Raw genomic sequence first — 19,798 nt, 5'->3', positions numbered from 1 at the left:
GAAAAAAATTTCATCCGTTTTTCTTTTTAACTGTATAGTCCATATTGTCTTATATGGACTTTTCTTCAAAGTTGTTGAACTTTAGAGCTGTCAACATCCATAATATTACAAAAAAAAAGTACTAAAATAACAAAAGCCAATATTATTATAGAGACAGTCAATGATATAATTATATTGTAATAAAGGACTTGAAAATTATGTTATTTGCTCATCACCTAATAAAAAATAAAAATGTTGTTAACGCATTTTTCATTATTTAATCATCTATATTTCATTTAATTTAACCTCTAAAATTTTAAAGGCATGTAAAATATAAAAATATATGTAAATAACACCGTTAAACAAAACAAAATATTCTGCTCAAATAAAGAAGTCAAATTTAATAATGTAATTTCCTTTTCTTGCCCACTCGGACACAGATTCAAAGTAGGGAACTTTAACTAAAAGTTTTTAGTACTATTCATTTTAATGAAAAATCACATTTTTACATAAAAAGTCAATCTACTATTTACTTTACCCTTTATTTTATTCTTATTGTTAAAACTCAAAGTTTTCAAACATTTTTTATTAGTTTTCCTTTCAAAGTAAGGAAAACATACACCTAACTATTTTTCAATCCATTTTCATTAGTTTCGGAAAACTTAATCCCAACTAAACCACCGTCGGGTACTGCCAGGCTCAGTTCCTCCAATTTTCTAAACACCCAACCAAAAGTACACAGCCAGTTCGGCAGCCAATCGGACGCCTCCACATCGCCACTCGCCTGCTAAAACTTCTCTCCTCCACCGCCGTGTATAAATATAGTAACCGTATTTCTCGGGATTTGGGTTTCGATCAGCTGCTTCGCTGAGCACCGGGGACCAGAAAAAAAAACCCAGTTACTCATCAGAGAGAGAGCATTTAAAGCCGCCCACCTTTTTCTCCCGTTATGAAAACGATGTCGTTTCTTAGACGGAGGAAGGGAAAAGCCGCTTCCGACTCAGAGCCACCGTCTCCGCCGATTGACGACAACAGCGAGAAAGAAAAGGAAACCCAAGCGCAGAAGCAGCAAAAGCAAAATCACAAGAAAAATGGCGGGGAAAAGCCGCACAAGTGGTCGTGCGTCGACAGCTGCTGCTGGTTCATTGGGTTCATATGCTCGATCTGGTGGTTCCTGCTCTTCCTCTACAACGCAATGCCCGCCTCGTTTCCTCAGTACGTGACGGAGGCGATAACGGGTCCCATGACGGACCCGCCGGGGGTGAAATTGAGGAAGGAGGGGCTCACGGCGAAGCACCCGGTGGTGTTCGTGCCCGGGATTGTGACGGGCGGGCTCGAATTGTGGGAAGGGCATAGTTGTGCTGATGGGTTGTTTAGGAAGCGGCTGTGGGGTGGCACATTTGGTGAATTGTACAAAAGGTGGATTTTCATGCTAAACTTGATTAATTGTGGATTAATTTGATTTGGGTTTTTGGATTTTGAGCTGTTTGTTGATTGTTTAGTTAATTTGGTGTAGTTTAGAAGGAATGGTGTCATATGAGGAGGGTATTGTGTTTGATACTTAAAAGGTGATTTTTTTTTTTCCTTAAACAATGATGTTATTGTATGTTTTACTTAAAAACTGTAATGTGCAAAGCAGTTTAATTAGTGAACCTTTGAGTTGATTAGTTGATTTTGCCTTAATCAGTGCTGTTTATGATGCGGTGAGGTTGCTTATTTTACCAGTTTTTTACTTAAAGCTGTAAAGTGAGTTGATTAGTTAGTGTTGTCTTGAAAATATAGTGCTACCTAGTTTAACTTTATGTCAGGTAAAGTAGATTGAGAAACTTTTTGAATTGTAAATGTGAAGAAAATGTATTAGGATGCTTGTTAGAGTGTGGATGTTGAACTCTCATTCATTTTGCCTTTATATATCAGAAAGAGATATGAGTTCTTTTGTGCTCTAAACATTAATCGTTGGGGTGTATAACCTTGATCGAAGTTAATTTCCCTTTTGTTCTGAAGTTTTAGAACATTGTTGATGGAATTGAATCTTACATACGTCGTGTTAACCATGTTTCCCTTCATCTTCTGCAGACCGTTATGCTGGGTTGAGCACATGTCTCTGGATAATGAAACTGGACTGGACCCTCCCGGTGTAAGGGTCAGGCCTGTTTCGGGCCTTGTGGCAGCTGATTACTTTGCACCAGGTTATTTTGTCTGGGCAGTTTTAATTGCAAATTTGGCTCGCATAGGGTATGAAGAGAAAACAATGTATATGGCTTCATATGATTGGAGAATATCGTTTCAAAATACTGAGGTGTTGTTTTGTAGCCCATTTAGCTTCCTATAATGGAATTTCATAAGGTTTCTTCGTTCATCGTAGCATGATAGATGTTACCATGAAAAATGACTTTTGTTTATTTGTCTGCTTGATTGCCTTTGTCAGGTTAGGGACCAAACTTTAAGCAGGATAAAGAGTCACATAGAGCTTATGGTAGCCTCAAATGGTGGTAACAAGGTGGTTGTTATTCCTCACTCAATGGGTGTTCTGTATTTTTTGCATTTCATGAAGTGGGTTGAGGCACCAAGACCAATGGGTGGTGGGGGTGGGTCAGATTGGTGTGCGAAGCATATTAAAGCTGTAATGAACATTGGTGGACCCTTTCTAGGGGTTCCAAAAGCCCTTGCGGGAATTTTCTCTATGGAAGCCAGGGATATTGCAGTTGCCAGGTTTTTTCGCATTTACTTGCACAACATATTAGTCTGCTAGAAACGTGAATTATGGTTGTATCCTGATTTGTCTAGTCTGCTAGAAACATTTCCCTACTTTAGGACCCTTGATCAAACGCTAATCTTTATTACAGGGCTTTTGCACCAGGTGTTTTGGATAAGGATGTTTTTGGTCTCCAAACCTTACAACATCTGATGCGAATGACCCGTACATGGGATGCAACCATGTCAATGATTCCAAAAGGCGGGGACACTATTTGGGGTGGCCTTGATTGGTCACCTGAAGGATACTGCAATTGTGGTGCAAAGAAGGTGAAGAATAACGATACAAACAGTGAAGTTGAAACCAGAGTAAACTATGGGAGGATTGTATCGTTTGGGAAAGATGTAGCAGAGGCAGATTCCTCCAAGATTGAGAGGATCGATTTTAGGGTATTTCTCTGTTCTCAAGTAGAATTAACCATAATGTAGTGGCATTCCATTAGAAGTATATATGGCCTCTCTCTCTCTCTCGCTCTCTCTCTCTTTCTATATGTATATATATGCTATCTTCAAATGGGATTGCACAATGTAGTCAATGCTCTTTCTAATGGTCCCTCATACCATCTTTTAATAGTTTACCCATTCATTTTGATCTTCAAGATGTGTACTGTCTTATCTTTTCTTAGAATCCCAAGATGCATACTAGCGTAACTGTTTAACGTGTCTCAATTTGACTTGTGCTTGATCGGCAGGACGCTGTGAAGGGTAATTACCTTGCAAATGCTACCCATTGTGATGTATGGACAGAGTACCATGAAATGGGTGTTGGTGGTGTCAAAGCCGTTGCAGATTACAAGGTCTACACGGCAGGATCAGTTTTGGATCTGTTTCATTTTGTTGCCCCCAAGCTGATGGCACGTGGGGATAATCATTTTTCATATGGGATTGCCGACAATTTGGATGACCCAAAATATGAACACTACAAGTATTGGTCGAATCCCTTAGAAACAAAGTGAGTTTTCAACTTTTTTGTGTTGTACTATCAGTTCTCCCCCCCCCCCCCCCCTTTTTCAAAAAAAAAAAAAAAGTGAGTCATATATTAAACTTAATCTAGTTTTCCATGTTTTGGTGATCCTTAATTAGTCAATATTAATGCTTTTAATTGTATCTGTACGCACCATTCCCATTCTCCAATGCCTTTACATGCTCATAGATGAACCCTTAAGTATTGCCTAGGTAGTAAAAATATTCACTACGGTGGTTTCAGGAAACTCCTGTCCAATGCTTACCCAACGTGTGTTTCCAAAAAAAAAAAAAAAAAAAAAAAAAAGCTTACTCAAAGTGTGAAAAAGTCACGCTCCAAACGTGCTCTGTATGTTTCAGTCAAACTTCCCATTTTTGATCAAAAAGCCTTGTACACTTAAGTTTCCAGCTCTTATTATCATAAAATAAACGCTTCATTTGTTCATGCATTGTTTATTTAGCTGTTATTCTGGGCTTGTATTCACTGTTTAAGCAAACAATTTGTTAGTGTGGTGCGTGAACTTCTGACTGCTTGGGCAGATTACCAAATGCTTCGGACATGGAGATCTATTCTATGTATGGAGTTGGAATCCCAACCGAAAGGGCATATGTATACAAGTTGACTCCTAGTGCTGAATGCTACATTCCCTTTCAGATAGATAACTCAGCAGAGGGTGGAAGTGAAGACCCTTGTTTAAAAGGTGGAATTTTTTCCGCTGATGGGGATGAAACTGTTCCTGTTCTGAGTGCGGGCTTCATGTGCGCTAAAGGTTGGAGGGGTAAGACCCGATTCAATCCTGCCGGCATCCATACTTACATAAGGGAGTATGATCATGCCCCTCCAGCTAATCTTCTAGAGGGCCGGGGCACCCAAAGTGGTGCTCATGTTGACATAATGGGAAACTTTGCTTTGATCGAGGATGTTTTAAGAGTGGCAGCAGGTGCTACGGGACAGGAATTGGGCGGAGACAAAGTGCACTCTGGTATTTTCAAATGGTCTGAAAGAATCAACTTAGATCTCTGATTTACATGGTGAGTTATAAAGCTCCCTCTCTCACGCGCCTTTGCACGCACATACAAACAATACGGATACAATCACATGCACCATTTATCTCTTTAAACTACCTACATTAGGGTTGAAGCTACGTTTTCTGAAGGCGGAATACTATATTCTTGTGTTCACTTGCCTCTTTCAACCTTTGTTTCAGGTAATCCGGTGCATCAAGATACAACTGATGAATTATCATCGTCTTCCAAACTGGCGGTTGTGATTATAGTGCTAGTTCATGTTTTTCCCTTGAAGCCTAAGAAATGATTCAAATGAATAGCAAATTTTGCTGAAACACACACTTTCAAGATTATGTTGTCATCTGTCTATACTCTGCAGTCTTGATGGCTTCAACGAGGCCCGAAGCGGCTTCAAGAATCGGATCTCACGCCACGCCGGGCTCCTACCAATTTCAGGTAGCCAACTTTTACAGTTGATATATAGCTCCCTGGAATTTGGGATATTCAATTAATTTATTGGATATTGCCAAATAAATTATTTAATTGATTAATGTATTGCTTCTTCAGTTCTTCTATCTGTAATTATGTAGTATTTCACTGCTCCCTCTCCTTTGATATTTTCGTGAACATATTCACAACCTTCTGGAAGATTTTATTCTGTTCTGTTCTTTAAATGTAAATCACTATTATTATTAGACGAAATTTAAACTACTTAATCATGTTAGAATGGGTAAGTAAATTTAAGAAATTGATTAAACGATTAGGAATCAAATTTTAATTGTTCAACTCATCAAAATTAAATATAAGGAAAACTAATGAAAATGGCTTGAAAACTTTGAGTTTTAATGATAAGGACAAAATAAAGGATAAAGTGAATAGTACCAGATTTGACTTTTTAGTGTAAAAATGTGGTTTTTCGTTAAAGTGAACAGTACCGTGGGCTTTTCGTTAAAACTTCCTTAAATATATGGTCACAAGGACTGATTATCGACGATAAATTTCACATCGGTCCTCACCTCTTCCATACCGGATTGAAGCCGCTGATCGAGGTTTACTCGTCGGTGTCAGCCATAAAAACCATAAGGATCCTCGCTGCTTTGTTTGCGCTCCTACGAATGAGATTCTCTCCCCTCCCTTTTTTCCTCCCCTCCCTCTCTTTTTCTCACAATTTGTTTTTCTTCTCTCTCTACAACAACAACAACAACAAAGCTTTTTCCCACTAAGTGGGGTCGGCTATATGAATCCTAGAACGCCATTGCGCTCGGTTTTGTGTCATGTCCTCCGTTAGATCCAAGTACTCTAAGCCTTTTCTTAGAGTCTCTTCCAAAGTTTTCCTAGGTCTTCCTCTACCCCTTCGGCCCTGAACCTCTGTCCCGTAGTCACATCTTCGAACCGGAGCGTCAGTCGGCCTTCTTTGCACATGTCCAAATCACCGGAACCGATTTTCTCTCATCTTTCCTTCAATTTCGGCTACTCCTACTTTACCTCGGATATCCTCATTCTCAATCTTATCCTTTCTCGTGTGCCCACACATCCCACGAAGCATCCTCATCTCCGCTACACCCATTTTGTGTACGTGTTGATGTTTCACCGCCCAAACATTCTGTGCCATACAACATCGCTGGCCTTATTGCCGTCCTATAAAATTTTCCCTTGAGCTTCAGTGGCCTACGACGGTCACACAACACGCCGGATGCACTCTTACACTTCATCCATCCAGCTCGTATTCTATGGTTGAGATCTCCATCTAATTCTCCGTTCTCTTGCAAGATAGATCCTAGGTAGCGAAAACGGTCGCTTTTTGTGATCTTCGCTAGATTGCTCCGGTCATTAGTGTAGATAAGTATATAAATGGATAGAGATAGGAAAGCAAACACAGGATGTACGTGGTTCACCCAGATTGGCTACGTCCACGGAATAGAAGAGTTCTCATTAATTGTGAAGGGTTTACACAAGTACATAGGTTCAAGCTCTCCTTTAGTGAGTACAAGTGAATGATTTAGTACAAATGACATTAGAGTACAAATGACATTAGGAAATATTGTGGGAGAATGATCTCGTAATCACGAAACTTCTAAGTATCGGAGTGTGGTATCATCTTGACTTGCCTTATCTGTCTCATAGGTAGATGTGGCAGCTTCTCTGGAAGTACTCTTCCTCCATCCAGGGGTGGTATCTTTAACTGGTGGAGATGCACAAGGTAATGTATCAATTTCACTTGAAGCTTACTTGTAGTTTCAGGCTTGGTCAAGCGCGATACAAACCATGTAGTAGGAGTCCCCCAAGTCGCCGAGCTAGGGGATCTGCTGAAAGATGTGACAGACAAGGTAAGCAATCAGAGCTCCGGCTGATTGTTCACCTTCTCCCTATCTTGCAGCAGCATGAAGGATAAATAGAAGAAAAATGAGAAGAGATGATATGGGATACTTTTGCTTTTGAAGAAGTAACTTTCCACAGGCTTATTCTTGAACTGAGCTGGAGGGTTTTCTGGTTTCCTCCAGAGTATAAGGCCGACTGAAGAATTTGAGGGTCAAAACAAGTCCATCAAATCTAGAGTACGTTCGACCCTGCTGATATGGGATACTTTTGCTTTTGACAGAGTAATGGATGTATCGGCACGTGTGCTGTTACGCTTGTCTCCACATGCTTCCTTGTATCCTTCGCACTTGCCCTATCTGTTCCTCAAGCAGATGCGGTATCTTCCCTGGAAACATAAGATGTTGAAGATGAGTACTCAAGAGCAATGCCAGGTAAGTAATCAGGTAAGGGGTTCCAGGCAGTCAGTTCCTGGCTGGGAGCTTGATTTCAAGTGCTGATTGATTGCTCTCTTTCTCCTTGTCTTGCAGGTAAAAACAAGGCCAAAGGAAAAGACAGGGAAAAAGCATGATATGGGATACTCTTGCTTTTAACCCTGATGATATGAGATATTCTTGCTCTAGTATAGCTTGTTTGCAGAGGTATTATCGGGGGGAAAGAAAGCTGAATATTTCGAAAGGCTTCGTTGGGAGTGCCCTCTCAGATATGAGGAAGGGTTGAGCATTTTTGCAGGTCTGCCTGTCCGTTGGGGATGGAGGTCGACATATATAGGAGTCTCCCTAACAACAAGTAGTAATGCTATTCCTTTACCCTGCTTGGTCATAGCACGGTAGTGGGAGCTGCCAGCTTCACATGTTTTAACTTTGTCAGAGCACTTTGAAAAAGTGGTATGTGGTATCTGGCTCTCGAGATTCGGAGAACGATGCTTCTTCGATTTTTGAGAAAGCAATCATGCTAGGGGTCTGGCTCTCGAGATTCGGGGAGCAGTGTCTCTTCGATTTTTGAGAAAGTAATCATGTTGGGAGTCTGGCTCTCGAGATTCGGAGGGCGGTGCCTCTTCGATTTTGGAATAAGCAATCTTGTTGGGAGTGTTTTCTCGGATGTAAGTAAAGGTTGGGCATGTTTGCTAGTCTACCTTGCCACGAAGCACGGAGGTTGACACACATGGACTTTCCAATTATCCAGCAGTGGTACTGTTCCTTTACCCTTGTGGGTAATAATATGGTAGCTAGACCTTCAAAATTTATGTGTCTAAACTTTGTTAGTGCTGTTTCTTTGCTATTCTTTTACCTTTCTTGGTCAGAGCGATGTAGTGGGATCTGCAAGCTTCACGTGCTCAACTTTGGCAGAGACTTTGGCAAAGTTATCTGTGGTACCCATGAGCTATTGTTGCGTGTGGGAAGTGGGTGATTGAACAGTAAGATTCATGTGCTTTCTACTTCACCAGAAGTCTTCGACAGAATGCCCATAATTTCCGCAAAGCTGAGTGTGCGTGTGACAGGTGCTGACAAGGCTAGAAAAGTAGGTGCCTCTTTGATTTCTGAGATCGGCCCTCGTGGTCTATGAGCAGCCCAGCTTTTGAGAAAGCGAGCGCCTCTTCGATTGATTCGGAGAACGATGCCTCTTCGATTTTTGAGAAAGCAATCATGCTGGGGGTCTGGCTCTCGAGATTCGGGGAGCAGTGTCTCTTCGATTTTTGAGAAAGTAATCATGTTGGGAGTCTGGCTCTCGAGATTCGGAGGGCGGTGCCTCTTCGATTTTGGAGCAAGCAATCTTGTTGGGAGTGTTTTCTCGCATGTGAGTAAAGGTTGGGCATGTTTGCTAGTCTACCTTGCCACGAAGCACAGAGGTTGACACACAGGGACTTTCCAAATATCCAGCAATGGTACTGTTCCTTTACCCTCTCTTCGATTTTTGAGAAAGTAGTCATGTTGGGAGTCTGGCTCTCGAGATTCGGAGGACGGTGCCTCTTCGATTTTGGAGCAAGCAATCTTATTGGGAGTGTTTTCTCGAATGTGAGTAAAGGTTGGGCATGTTTGCTAGTCTACCTTGCCAAGAGGCACAGAGGTTGACACACAGGGACTTTCCAATTATCCAGCAGTGGTACTGTTCCTTTACCCTTGTGGGTAATAATATGGTAGCTAGACCTTCAAAATTTATGGGTCTAAACTTTGTTAGTGTTGTTTCTTTACTATTCTTTTACCCTTCTTGGTCAGAGCGATGTAGTGGGAGCTGCAAGTTTCACGTGCTCAACTTTGGCAGAGAACTTTGGCAAAGTTATCTGTGGTACCCATGAGCTATTGTTGTGTGTGGGAAGTGGGTGATTGGACAGTAAGATTCATGTGTTTTCTACTTCCCCAGAAGTCTTCGACAGAATACCCATAATTTCCGCAAAGCTGAGTGTGCGTGTGACAGGTGCTGACAATGCTGGAAAAGTAGGTGCCTCTTCAATTTCTGAGATCGGCCCTCGTGGTCTCTGAGGAGCCCAGCTTTTGAGAAAGCGAGCGCCTCTTCGATTTCTGAGATCGGCTTTCGTGATCTTTGAGCAGCCCAACTTTTGAGAAAGCAAACACCTCTTCGATTTATGAGATCAACCCTCGTGGTCTCTAAGCAGCCCAGCTTTTGAGAAAGCAAACGCCTCTTCGATTTTTGAGCAGGCGCCTCTTCGATGTCTGAGGCTCTGTCGAGTGCAGCTTTTTATAGGGGCTGGCATTAAGTTCCAAAGCACACTTGAATCTCCACCAGTAGAAGCTCCATTCTTGCACTTCTAAGATCTTGATTTGTCCGACCTCTTCTCTCTTCAACACCTTTGAAAATGTCTGGCCCCTCCGACCGTCGTTTTGACTTGAACCTTGTTGAAGAGGCAGCCCCGCCTTCGCCAGACAACATATGGCGCCCATCCTTCGTCTCCCCTACTGGTCCTCTTACCGTTGGGGATTCCGTGATGAAGAATGATATGACCGCTGCGGTGGTGGCCAGGAACCTTCTCACTCCCAAAAATAACAGACTACTTTCCAAACGGTCTGATGAGTTAGCTGTTAAGGATTCGCTGGCTCTCAGTGTTCAGTGTGCAGGTTCTGTGTCTACTATGGCCCAACGCCTATTTGCTCGAACCCGCCAAGTTGAATCATTGGCGGCCGAAGTGATGAGTCTCAAACAGGAGATTAGAGGGCTCAAGCATGAGAATAAACAGTTGCACCGGCTCGCACATGACTATGCTACAAACATGAAGAGGAAGCTTGACCAGATGAAGGAAACTGATGGTCAGGTTTTACTTGATCATCAGAAATTTGTGGGTTTGTTCCAAAGGCATTGATTGCCTTCGTCTTCTGGGGCTGTACCGCATAATGAAGCTCCAAATGATCAACCTCTGATGCCTCATCCTTCTAGGGTTCTGTCCAGTACTGAGGCTCCGAATGATCCCCCTCCGATGCCTTCTCTTTCTGGGGCTCTACCGACTGCTGAGACTTCTCCTAAGCAACCTTTGTGAAGGCTCCATCTTGTTTGTTTATTTTGACTCATGTATATGTACATATTTGTAGCTTATCGGGGATATCAATAAATAAGCTTTCCTTCATTTCAACGTATTATGTTAAATACACCAAAGCCTTCTTCGCTAAGTTCTTTGAATTTTCTTTTGTTGAAGCTTGTATGTTGAAGCTTTCTGAGTGGAGCATGTAGGTTGGGGTAGTGTTCCCTTAATTTTCCGAGTGAGGAAAACTTCTCGGTTGGAGACTTGGAAAATCCAAGTCACTGAGTGGGATTGGCTATATGAATCTTAGAACGCCATTGTGCTCGGTCCTGTGTCATGTCATTCGTTAGATCCAAGTACTCTAAGTCTTTTCTTAGAGTCTCTTCCAAAGTTTTCCTAGGTCTTCCTCTACCCCTTCGGCCCTGAACCTCTGTCCCATAGTCGCATCTTCTAATCGGAGCGTCAGTATGCCTTCTTTGCACATGTCCAAACCACCGTAACCGATTTTCTCTCATCTTTCCTTCAATTTCGGCTACTCCTACTTTACCCCGGATATCCTCATTCCTAATCTTATCCTTTCTCGTGTGCCCACACATCCAACGAAGCATCCTCATCTCCGCTACACCTATTTTGTGTACGTGGTGATGCTTCACCGCCCAACATTCTGTGCCATACAGCATCGTCGGCCTTATTGCCGTCCTATAAAATTTTCCCTTGAGCTTCAGTGGCATACGGCGGTCACACAACACGCCAGATGCACTCTTCCACTTCATCCATCCAACTTGTATTCTATGGTTGAGATCTCCATCTAATTCTCCGTTCTTTTGCAAGATAGATCCTAGGTAACGAAAACGGTCGCTCTTTGGTATTTCTTGATCTCCGATCCTCACCCCTAACTCGTTTTGGCCTCCATTTGCACTGAACTTGCACTCCATATATTCTGTCTTTGATCGGCTTAGGCGAAGACCTTTAGATTCCAACACTTCTCTCCAAAGGTTAAGCTTTGCATTTACCCCTTCCTGAGTTTCATCTATCAACACTATATCGTCTGCGAAAAGCATACACCAAGTAAGATCATCTTGCATTTACCCCTTCCCGCTCCTAATACTCAACCGTTGAAAAATATACCAGAACCTAAGACTAGGTATTTTCTTGAGGGCATTGCTCTTGCTGTGTTGAGGTCGAATTCAAATTCGAACCCAGTTTTGAGCACATGATTTAAGAGTAATTTTTTAGCCAAAATGGTTCATGAAATTGGTATATAACTCCTCACCTTGGTTACTAAGATTTAAAATCAGTAGAAGTGGTCTCTGAGTTTGTCCATAGTCAATTATTTTGGTCAATGACCAAAATGACGAAAATACTCTCAATTTAATAGACAAAGAGCCAAAATGTTTTGACAAAAATTTAGGTGACACACACCGAACCGAAATGTCCACTAGGACTCTGAATCGAGCTGTGCTGGCCAACACCTGGAAGGTGACAAAGCAATGAAGTATGGTGATGTGGAAAATGTGAATATATTTAAACCTAATAATGTCTAAAGACAAGAGTGTGCTGTGAGCGAGATTGAACTCATTTCACACGCGACATCAGAGCATAAGTAAAGTACAGTAGTGTGGGTAAGGATCATACCCTCAGAGGTAGCCACCTATACTGAGATTCGTCAAGAATCCTTGTCAATACGAACTTTCAGCAACTAAAACCTGGAGGGGCGAAAAACAAAAAATGTGAGTGGGCAAAAACAAAGCTTTTAAAAACCATTTATCTTTCCAAAAATAATAATCCCTCACCGCAAAACCCGTATACTTTCCCATAAAATAATAATACATACGTATATAGAAATCATGCTTGAGAGCAATGAAAACCAAAGTATGTGCCATGTCAAGTATCTCAGTAAACAATATGTAAGCCATGTACTGTGAATCGATATAAAATGATATGTCAGCCGGAGTCACCTAACGTGACCTGTACGGCTGAATCTATAGCTCATAAACCAATTTATGCACACGAGTCGGAACCACCTATTGTGGTCTGTACGACAGGGCTGGGTGTAAATAAGTACGCTCAAGTGCTACGATCACGTGAAAGCTGTGCGATAAATCGCGAGTCACCTACAAGTGGAACCACCTATTGTGGTCTATACGACAAGGATGTGCACCAAACTTGGATCCAAGATGAGCATGTAGTGCGGGAGATGAACATCACGTGAATGACTGTGCCCTGGCCACGGGCGGGAGCACTAACACCGGGGTGCATGATAATGAACTCTAAATGCATCTAAACATAACCATACACATTGCAATCGCTATCATCAATATGTAATCACATGAAGCTTACCTGGGCGTTCGCAACGTCATGCAAGAATATGCATATCTATACTTGTTTTACCATACTTAGGGCATCCGTATTTAGATCTCGTATAAATACTCGGGGGACTCAAATGTAATTATGTAATAAAGGAATGGGCAAATATGTAATAAGTGAAGAGCCCTTATTCTATAAAAGGACTTCTCACTCTCCTTATTAAGAGAGGCCAACTCTTAGGCTTGACCCTTCACCCTCTCAAAGCCTCTCATATTCAGAGCAAAACTCTCTCCCTCACAATCCTCTCAGAGAAATACAATATCAGTGTGGACGTAGCCCAAACATTGGGGTGAACCACGATACATATTGTGTTCTTTACTTTCTTGCAGATTCACGGTCGGATTTACGTTGTTCCAAAACCCCTCCGGTTTTGTACATCAACATTTGGCGCCGTCTGTGGGAAACGATACGAAAAGTTGTGTCGGTTATCTTTCATTTTTTTCACATCCACCGTGAATCTGCAAAACCCACACAGAGACACAAACACAGAGCTCCCCTTCTCTCTGCCTTTGAACTCACGTCTTTCCCTACAACCCACACATTTTCCACTTCTCATAAAAGCCAAAAAAAAAAAAAAAATGGAGCTTCGTCTCCATCTCTGCATAATCCCTCTGCTACTGCTCTCCTCAAAACCCAACTCCGACACCGGCTCCGGACCCGTTCGCCACTCGAATCTCTCCGACTCCATTTTCTGAACCTACTTGGAATTCACAGGAAAATCAACAGCGACCACCGCCGACCTCTCCAAGATCCAATCTTTCCTGACGTCATCCTCATCCGACGTTCTGTCATGCCTGCTATGCCTGGAGCGGATCCGGCCCGCCGACCCGACATGGTCCTGCACCTCCGTCGGTTTCTCTGTCTTTCACCTCATCTGCATCCAGAGCTCAAGTACCTCATCAACACTCCATTCTCACCCTCCTTGGTCACGTACGTTTCCTCTCCAACTTCCCTCTCCTCCAGCACCAATGGCAGATCGTCGACAGTTTCAAGTCCCAGATCTCTCAGCACGCCCGCGACCGCCTCTTCGATCGAGAGCTCCATCTGCCCGTTTCCTCCTGCGCCGACGCATTGGTCGTCGTCGCTTTGATCGACGACCTTCGCCCGGAGTACGTACTTTCCCTCTCCTTCCGCCACTTGAGGAGATGCAGCAGAAACTGGAGGCCAGAAAAATGGTGATGGGAAACATGTCAAGGCATTCTATGCTTGCTGTGAAGGATACAAAAACAAAAGAGGAGCAACTTAGTATAGAGCTTAGGTCACTTTTGGTTGCTGGGACAGCTCTATCTATTGCTAGGAAGCAGTTGGAGGAGTCAAATCAGCTACCATCCAGTGACAAGGGGTATGTTCATCTTAAAAAACTGGCAAAATATGCTACGAAGGCGACAACAACATATGATATCACGTGTTTCATTACTATATCCTGTAAAGTTCATTATGGGTCCTGCACTAGAACAGAAACTTGAATCATTTCCTAACACTAGTGGATCAGGAGGTTCAGAGGTCTGCAACAGCCCTGGGATATGTGGGTCATTGGTTTCAACGAAGCATATGGAGTTCCCTCTCTTTCTAGATGGCCAAGACACAACGAGGCATGTGGAGTTCTCTTTACTCGAGTGTTTTGATGGGCACGAGGAGTGAGAATGGATGGGCACGACCAGGCTGTCCAAGAAAAGCAAGTGGGTTTGCAAGCAAAAGATACCTTGCAAAGCAACATGGGTGGACAGAGAATAAGCGGGGAGATCAAGAAAAGCAGAAAGCAAAAGAAAATAAAAAGAAGTAGACATAATTGCGGTGGTGATGTCATGCAGAAAAGAGAATTATGGGCGTGACCCATTGAGCAGAGAGTCGGATTTATTTTTGAATAATGTAATTTATTTTTCTTATATTTCGGAGATATCTGTATAACCCCATCAGAGGGTAGTTAAAAAAAAAAAAAGGGCAAGCCCAACATAATGGGCTGGAATGTTATGTAGATGGTGAACGCCCATATGCCCAAAAGAGCCAGGCCTTCTATTATCACCAACCAGGTGATCAAAAGTATGTCCAGTACTACAAAAAATTATTTGGCAGCCTGCCTCTATTATCACCAACCAGGTGATCAAATGTACGTTTAGTACTACAAAAAATTATTCAGCAGCCTGCCACTATTATCACCAACCAGGTGATCAAAAGTACGCCCAATACTCCAAAATTATTCGGCAGCTTGCTGCTATTATCACCAACCAGGTGATCAAAAGTACGTCAAGTACTCCAAAATTATACATGAGCATCACTCATGTTAATCATACATAAACATTCATTACCATGACTCATGTCAATCATACATAAACATTCATGACCATCATTCATGTCAACATTCATGAGCATCACTCATGTCAACATCCATGAGCATCACTCATGTCAATCAACATAAACATTCATGAGCATCACTCATGTCAATCAACATAAACATTCATGAGCATCACTCATGTCAATCAGCTTCGAAAGCTTCATTTAATAGAGCTCCAGCTTCAAATGCTTCATTTACAAAACTCCAGCTTCGAAAGCTTCATTTACAAAGCTCTAGTTTCAAGAGCTTCACCTACAAAACTTCAATGTAGGGTATACAAATACCGCCTCCGAACAACCGCCATTTCGGCCCATACATGGATTCAATTTGAAGTCTCCAACCAACAGACTCTATTGACTGAAGACTTGGGGGACTACATTATGTACCATATATTGGGCCTCAACTGAGCCTCATGAAAAATACTTAGGGGACTTAGCCCATTATTTATGTATTGAGGAGTGAGCCCTTATTCTATAAAATGGACTCCATCACTTTCATTAGAGAGCACTCATTATTAATAACTGAGGAGCGAACCCTTATTCTATAAAAAAGATTCCCTCACCATCATGAGAGAGCATCACCGCCTACTGAGCAATCGCCTCACTGTGAGCATCACTCCTAACCCATTATTCATGTACTGATGAACGAGCCCTTATTTTATAAAAGGGACTCCCTCACTTTCATTAGAGAGCATCGCCGCCTGCTGAGCAACCGCCTCGCCGCGAGTATCACTTCTAACCTATCACTTATGTATTGAGGAACGAGCCCTTATTCTATAAAAGGGACTCCCTCACCATCATTAGAGAGCATTGCCGCCTATTGAGCAACCATCTCGCCGTGAGCATCAACTCTAGCCCATCATTTATGTATTGAGGAGCGAGCTCTTATTCTATAAAAGGGACTCCATCACCTTCATCACCACAAGCCGAACTAACCAAGGCAACATAAGCCACAAGCAAAGTAGCCTCGCAACATGTGCTAAGCATCATTTCAGATTGAGCATCGCCTCATATCGAGAATCAGTTCAAGACGACATCTAGTTACTTCGGCCCACACATGGACTGAATTTCAAGTCTCCAGCCAAAAGACTCTCTTGACTGAAGACTTGGGAGACTACTGTTTGTACCATACTTAGGGTCTCCGTATTTAGATCTCGTATTAATACTCGAAAGACTCAAATGTAATTATGTAATAAAGGAATGGGCAAATATGTAATAAGTGAGGAGCCCTTATTCTATAAAAGAACTTCTCACTCTCATCATTAAGAAATGCCAATTCTTAGGTCAGACCCCTCACCCTCTCAAAGCCTCTCATATTTAGAGAAAAGCTCTCTCCCTCACAATCCTCTCAGAGAAATACAATATTAGTGTGGACGTAGCTCAAACATTGGGGTGAACCACGATACATCTTGTGTTCTTTACTTTGTTGCAGATTCACGGTCGAATTTACGTTGTTCCAAGACCCCTCCGATTTTGTGCATCAACAATACTAATGCATATACTAAAATAAGATGCAAGTATGACATGACACTTAAAAATATATGCATATTAAAACAGTTTCTGGGAAAATGTAAAACATATATATGTATACATAGAAAACCAAAAGCCCACTCACCTGGAGTTCGTGCTACAACTCCCTAGCACAAACATCGAGGCATCACGAACGATCGGCACCTAGAATAATTATCAGACCACATCTTAGAATCCTTATCAATAGAACATGTAACTCACATAAAACACATCCCCAAGGATGTTAATGATTCGAGACCCATTGACCAAAAGTCAACCGTCGGTTAAAGATCGACGGTAGGGTCTACAACCCTACGTAACTCGATTTGGAAGATCCGCACCTTGGATTTCCAATCTGTAACTTCCAAATATCTACATTATGCTTCTAAAACATCATACTAAAATTTCATTACGATCCAACGGTTGGATCTCCGCCAATTGCAAATTCAAGTGGCGGTCAACGTTTTATTTTACAAACTTACAAGTCTAATTCGGAAAGATATATACGTCGGATTCCCAATCTGTAAGTTCCTAATATCCTTAAATATTACGTACTATAACTATTGAATTTTGGTGACGATCCAACGGTCAGATCGTCGATTCATATAATTATCAAGTAACACACCTTAATCAAACTAGATTCACAATAATCAAATCACATCATATGGATATCAAATTTGAGATCAATATATTGATTTAGCGTAAAATAGCATCGGCGGCCCATTGGCCACACGTCACCGTCCCGACTCACTAGAAAATTCAACTACTTCTAAAAAATCTCAAACTTCACAGAAATGAAAATCTCACTATGTGGAACAACTTTCATACTTGTGACTAAGGTCGATTTAGTCTGGAAAAGCCTCAATTTCATGAAAACCCGCCGGAACCCTAGGTTTGGGTGTATTTTGATTCGACCTCCAAACTCACACCAATGCTCCAACCAAGGCTTGGGCTTTGTTCTTGGGCTTAAGGGGAGTTGTTTGATGGTGGGGATCGATGAGATTGCATTCAGGAATGGCGGATCGCCGCCTAAAGACTCACAGGTTGCTGTCAAAGCCGACGGCTTCAAACTTCATAATTTAGAGCCCAATTCCTTTAATTTTTGGGTGGAATGTGAAGAAGGGATGTTATGGGGTTGATCCTAGGTTGTGGCGACGGTTAATTCGCCGGAATCACCACCGGGTTGAGCAGGGTTGTCGGGTCAAGGGAGAACCGGTTCGGTTCCCCTCCTTCTTCTCCTTCCTCATTTCCCTCCTTTCTCTTTCTCTGGTTGGTCACTCATTCCTCTTTCCTTTTATGATTAGTCTCACATCCCCTTCATTTCTCTCCTTTATCTTCTCTCCCAACCGTCCATTTCTGCTTTCTTTAAATCTGGGCCATCCACGTGGCTTTCCAGATTAAGCTCCAAAAATCTGGAGCTTTCTTGAACTTAATCAATTTACTAAAATACCCCCAACTTTAAACGTTAATATTTCATTCATTATAACTCCAAATTGCACTCTGTTTACGCCCATGAGTCCGTAGTGACGAGTACTACAAGGATACACCAAGAAAACGAACCTTACATGACATGACAAGACGGTCCACAAAAATCAACATATTTGCCTCGAAGGGCATTTCCGTAAATTCATATTTAAAAATTATAAAAATCATAATTTTTAGGGACGGGTCGTTACATTAGGGTACTTTTGTCATTTTCTCCTTATTTAACGGAGACTTTTCATAAAATGACTAAAATGATTGACGGTGGACTCCATCGATTTCAAATCTCAGGGACCAATGTGAAAAGTTATGTAAATCTCAAAAACCATTTTGGCTAAAAAGCGTTAATATTATTCGGTTATCGAAGCCCAAGACCAACCCCTCATATCAATACCACCTTAGATGTGAGGTCATTGATTCAGACACTTGGTATTGGAATCAGTTGAACGATGTGATTTTACCTTACAATGTGATTTTACCTTACGAGGGTTTTCTTCCACACCAAGTTATCGGTTTCAGCGTGCGGCGCGCTTTACTGGCATCTCACCAACAATCAAATACTGGCTTTCTACCAAGACAAAGACACTTGGAAAACCTTCGCCCTACCGGATCCAATGCGCAACGATAAGTATTGGAAGTACAATCCGGCCGCTTACCAAGTTCGTCTGGTGTTGGTTCGCAAAGAAGACAAAGAGTTGATGGAGTTATGGGTAATGGAAAACCAACAATCCCACGGTTCCTCCGGTGCCTTACAGAAAGTCCGGTAGAAGCATTTCCAGCCACAATCAGCAACCGTGCAACCAAAAATTCATGAGGACATTTCCTCTACCTTGTTACGCAAGATTTAGGTCAAAAATAAGATTTCACGGTATTTAATTATATTAAATATAACGTAAACTATATAAGAGCGTTCATAGACAGTACATAGAATCATTTATGAGAGTGATCACTGTGCTTTATAAGTCATACAAGGAGAACGACTTGCCTTGATTTGCAAGAAGGACGAGGAATTTACGAAACTACGGACAATTCAAGACTATAACAAAAAGATATGGAGCAATAATGAGAAATTCCTACTCATCGAAACGCTTAATAAAAGTAATGTTTTCGTGCTCTTTGCAACAATGATGTTGCGCTCATGCTCGAAACTTCGGACAAGAAACCGGGTTTTAGTTGGAGGATAGGGGCAGTACAAGAGAGTTGGCATCGTGACATTTTTATGTTGCAGTCTGATGATGACTGTACTAACTTAAGGAATCCAATACAGAGTAGGATTCTATCCCATTTCCTTTCTATTTGAACTGTCATTGTTAAATCACATCAACATCTTATATTAATTTTTTATAATAGAAAAAAAAAGACAAAATAAGAAAATATAAGAGGAAGGGATGGAAAGAAAAGAAGAGAGAATCCTAGTCCGTTTAATACTGCACAAAATGTCATCTCATATAATCGTACAGAACTTATCGCTATGATTTTGGCCGTCATTGGTCATTGGTCATCGGTCATCGGTGCACATCACATTGCACTCTGATGATTATAGTCGTCAAGTTATTTGACTTTTGGACGTGATTAAGTTTAGCCAGAATCATTGCGCTTCTGTTTGAGTTTTGTCGT

General features: G+C 41.8%; 1 protein-coding gene across 1 annotated transcript; it reads left to right on the top strand.

Annotated features, from left to right (window-relative positions):
• Positions 1 to 643: 643 nt before the first annotated feature.
• Positions 644 to 5,352, top strand: LOC126604143 (phospholipid:diacylglycerol acyltransferase 1-like). Its single transcript, XM_050271260.1, has 7 exons — positions 644 to 1,398; positions 2,056 to 2,278; positions 2,408 to 2,691; positions 2,826 to 3,123; positions 3,426 to 3,685; positions 4,237 to 4,728; positions 4,905 to 5,352. The coding sequence occupies exons 1-6, from the start codon at positions 929 to 931 to the stop codon at positions 4,718 to 4,720; spliced, it is 2,019 nt and encodes a 672-aa protein (XP_050127217.1). The 5' UTR covers positions 644 to 928; the 3' UTR covers positions 4,721 to 4,728; positions 4,905 to 5,352.
• Positions 5,353 to 19,798: the final 14,446 nt, after the last annotated feature.

Source organism: Malus sylvestris, chromosome 15 (genome assembly GCF_916048215.2).
Source record: "Malus sylvestris chromosome 15, drMalSylv7.2, whole genome shotgun sequence".
NCBI classification, from domain to species: domain Eukaryota; kingdom Viridiplantae; phylum Streptophyta; class Magnoliopsida; order Rosales; family Rosaceae; genus Malus; species Malus sylvestris.
The sequence above is the reverse complement of the archived record's forward strand: the minus strand, read 5'-3'. Positions and strand labels throughout refer to the sequence as shown.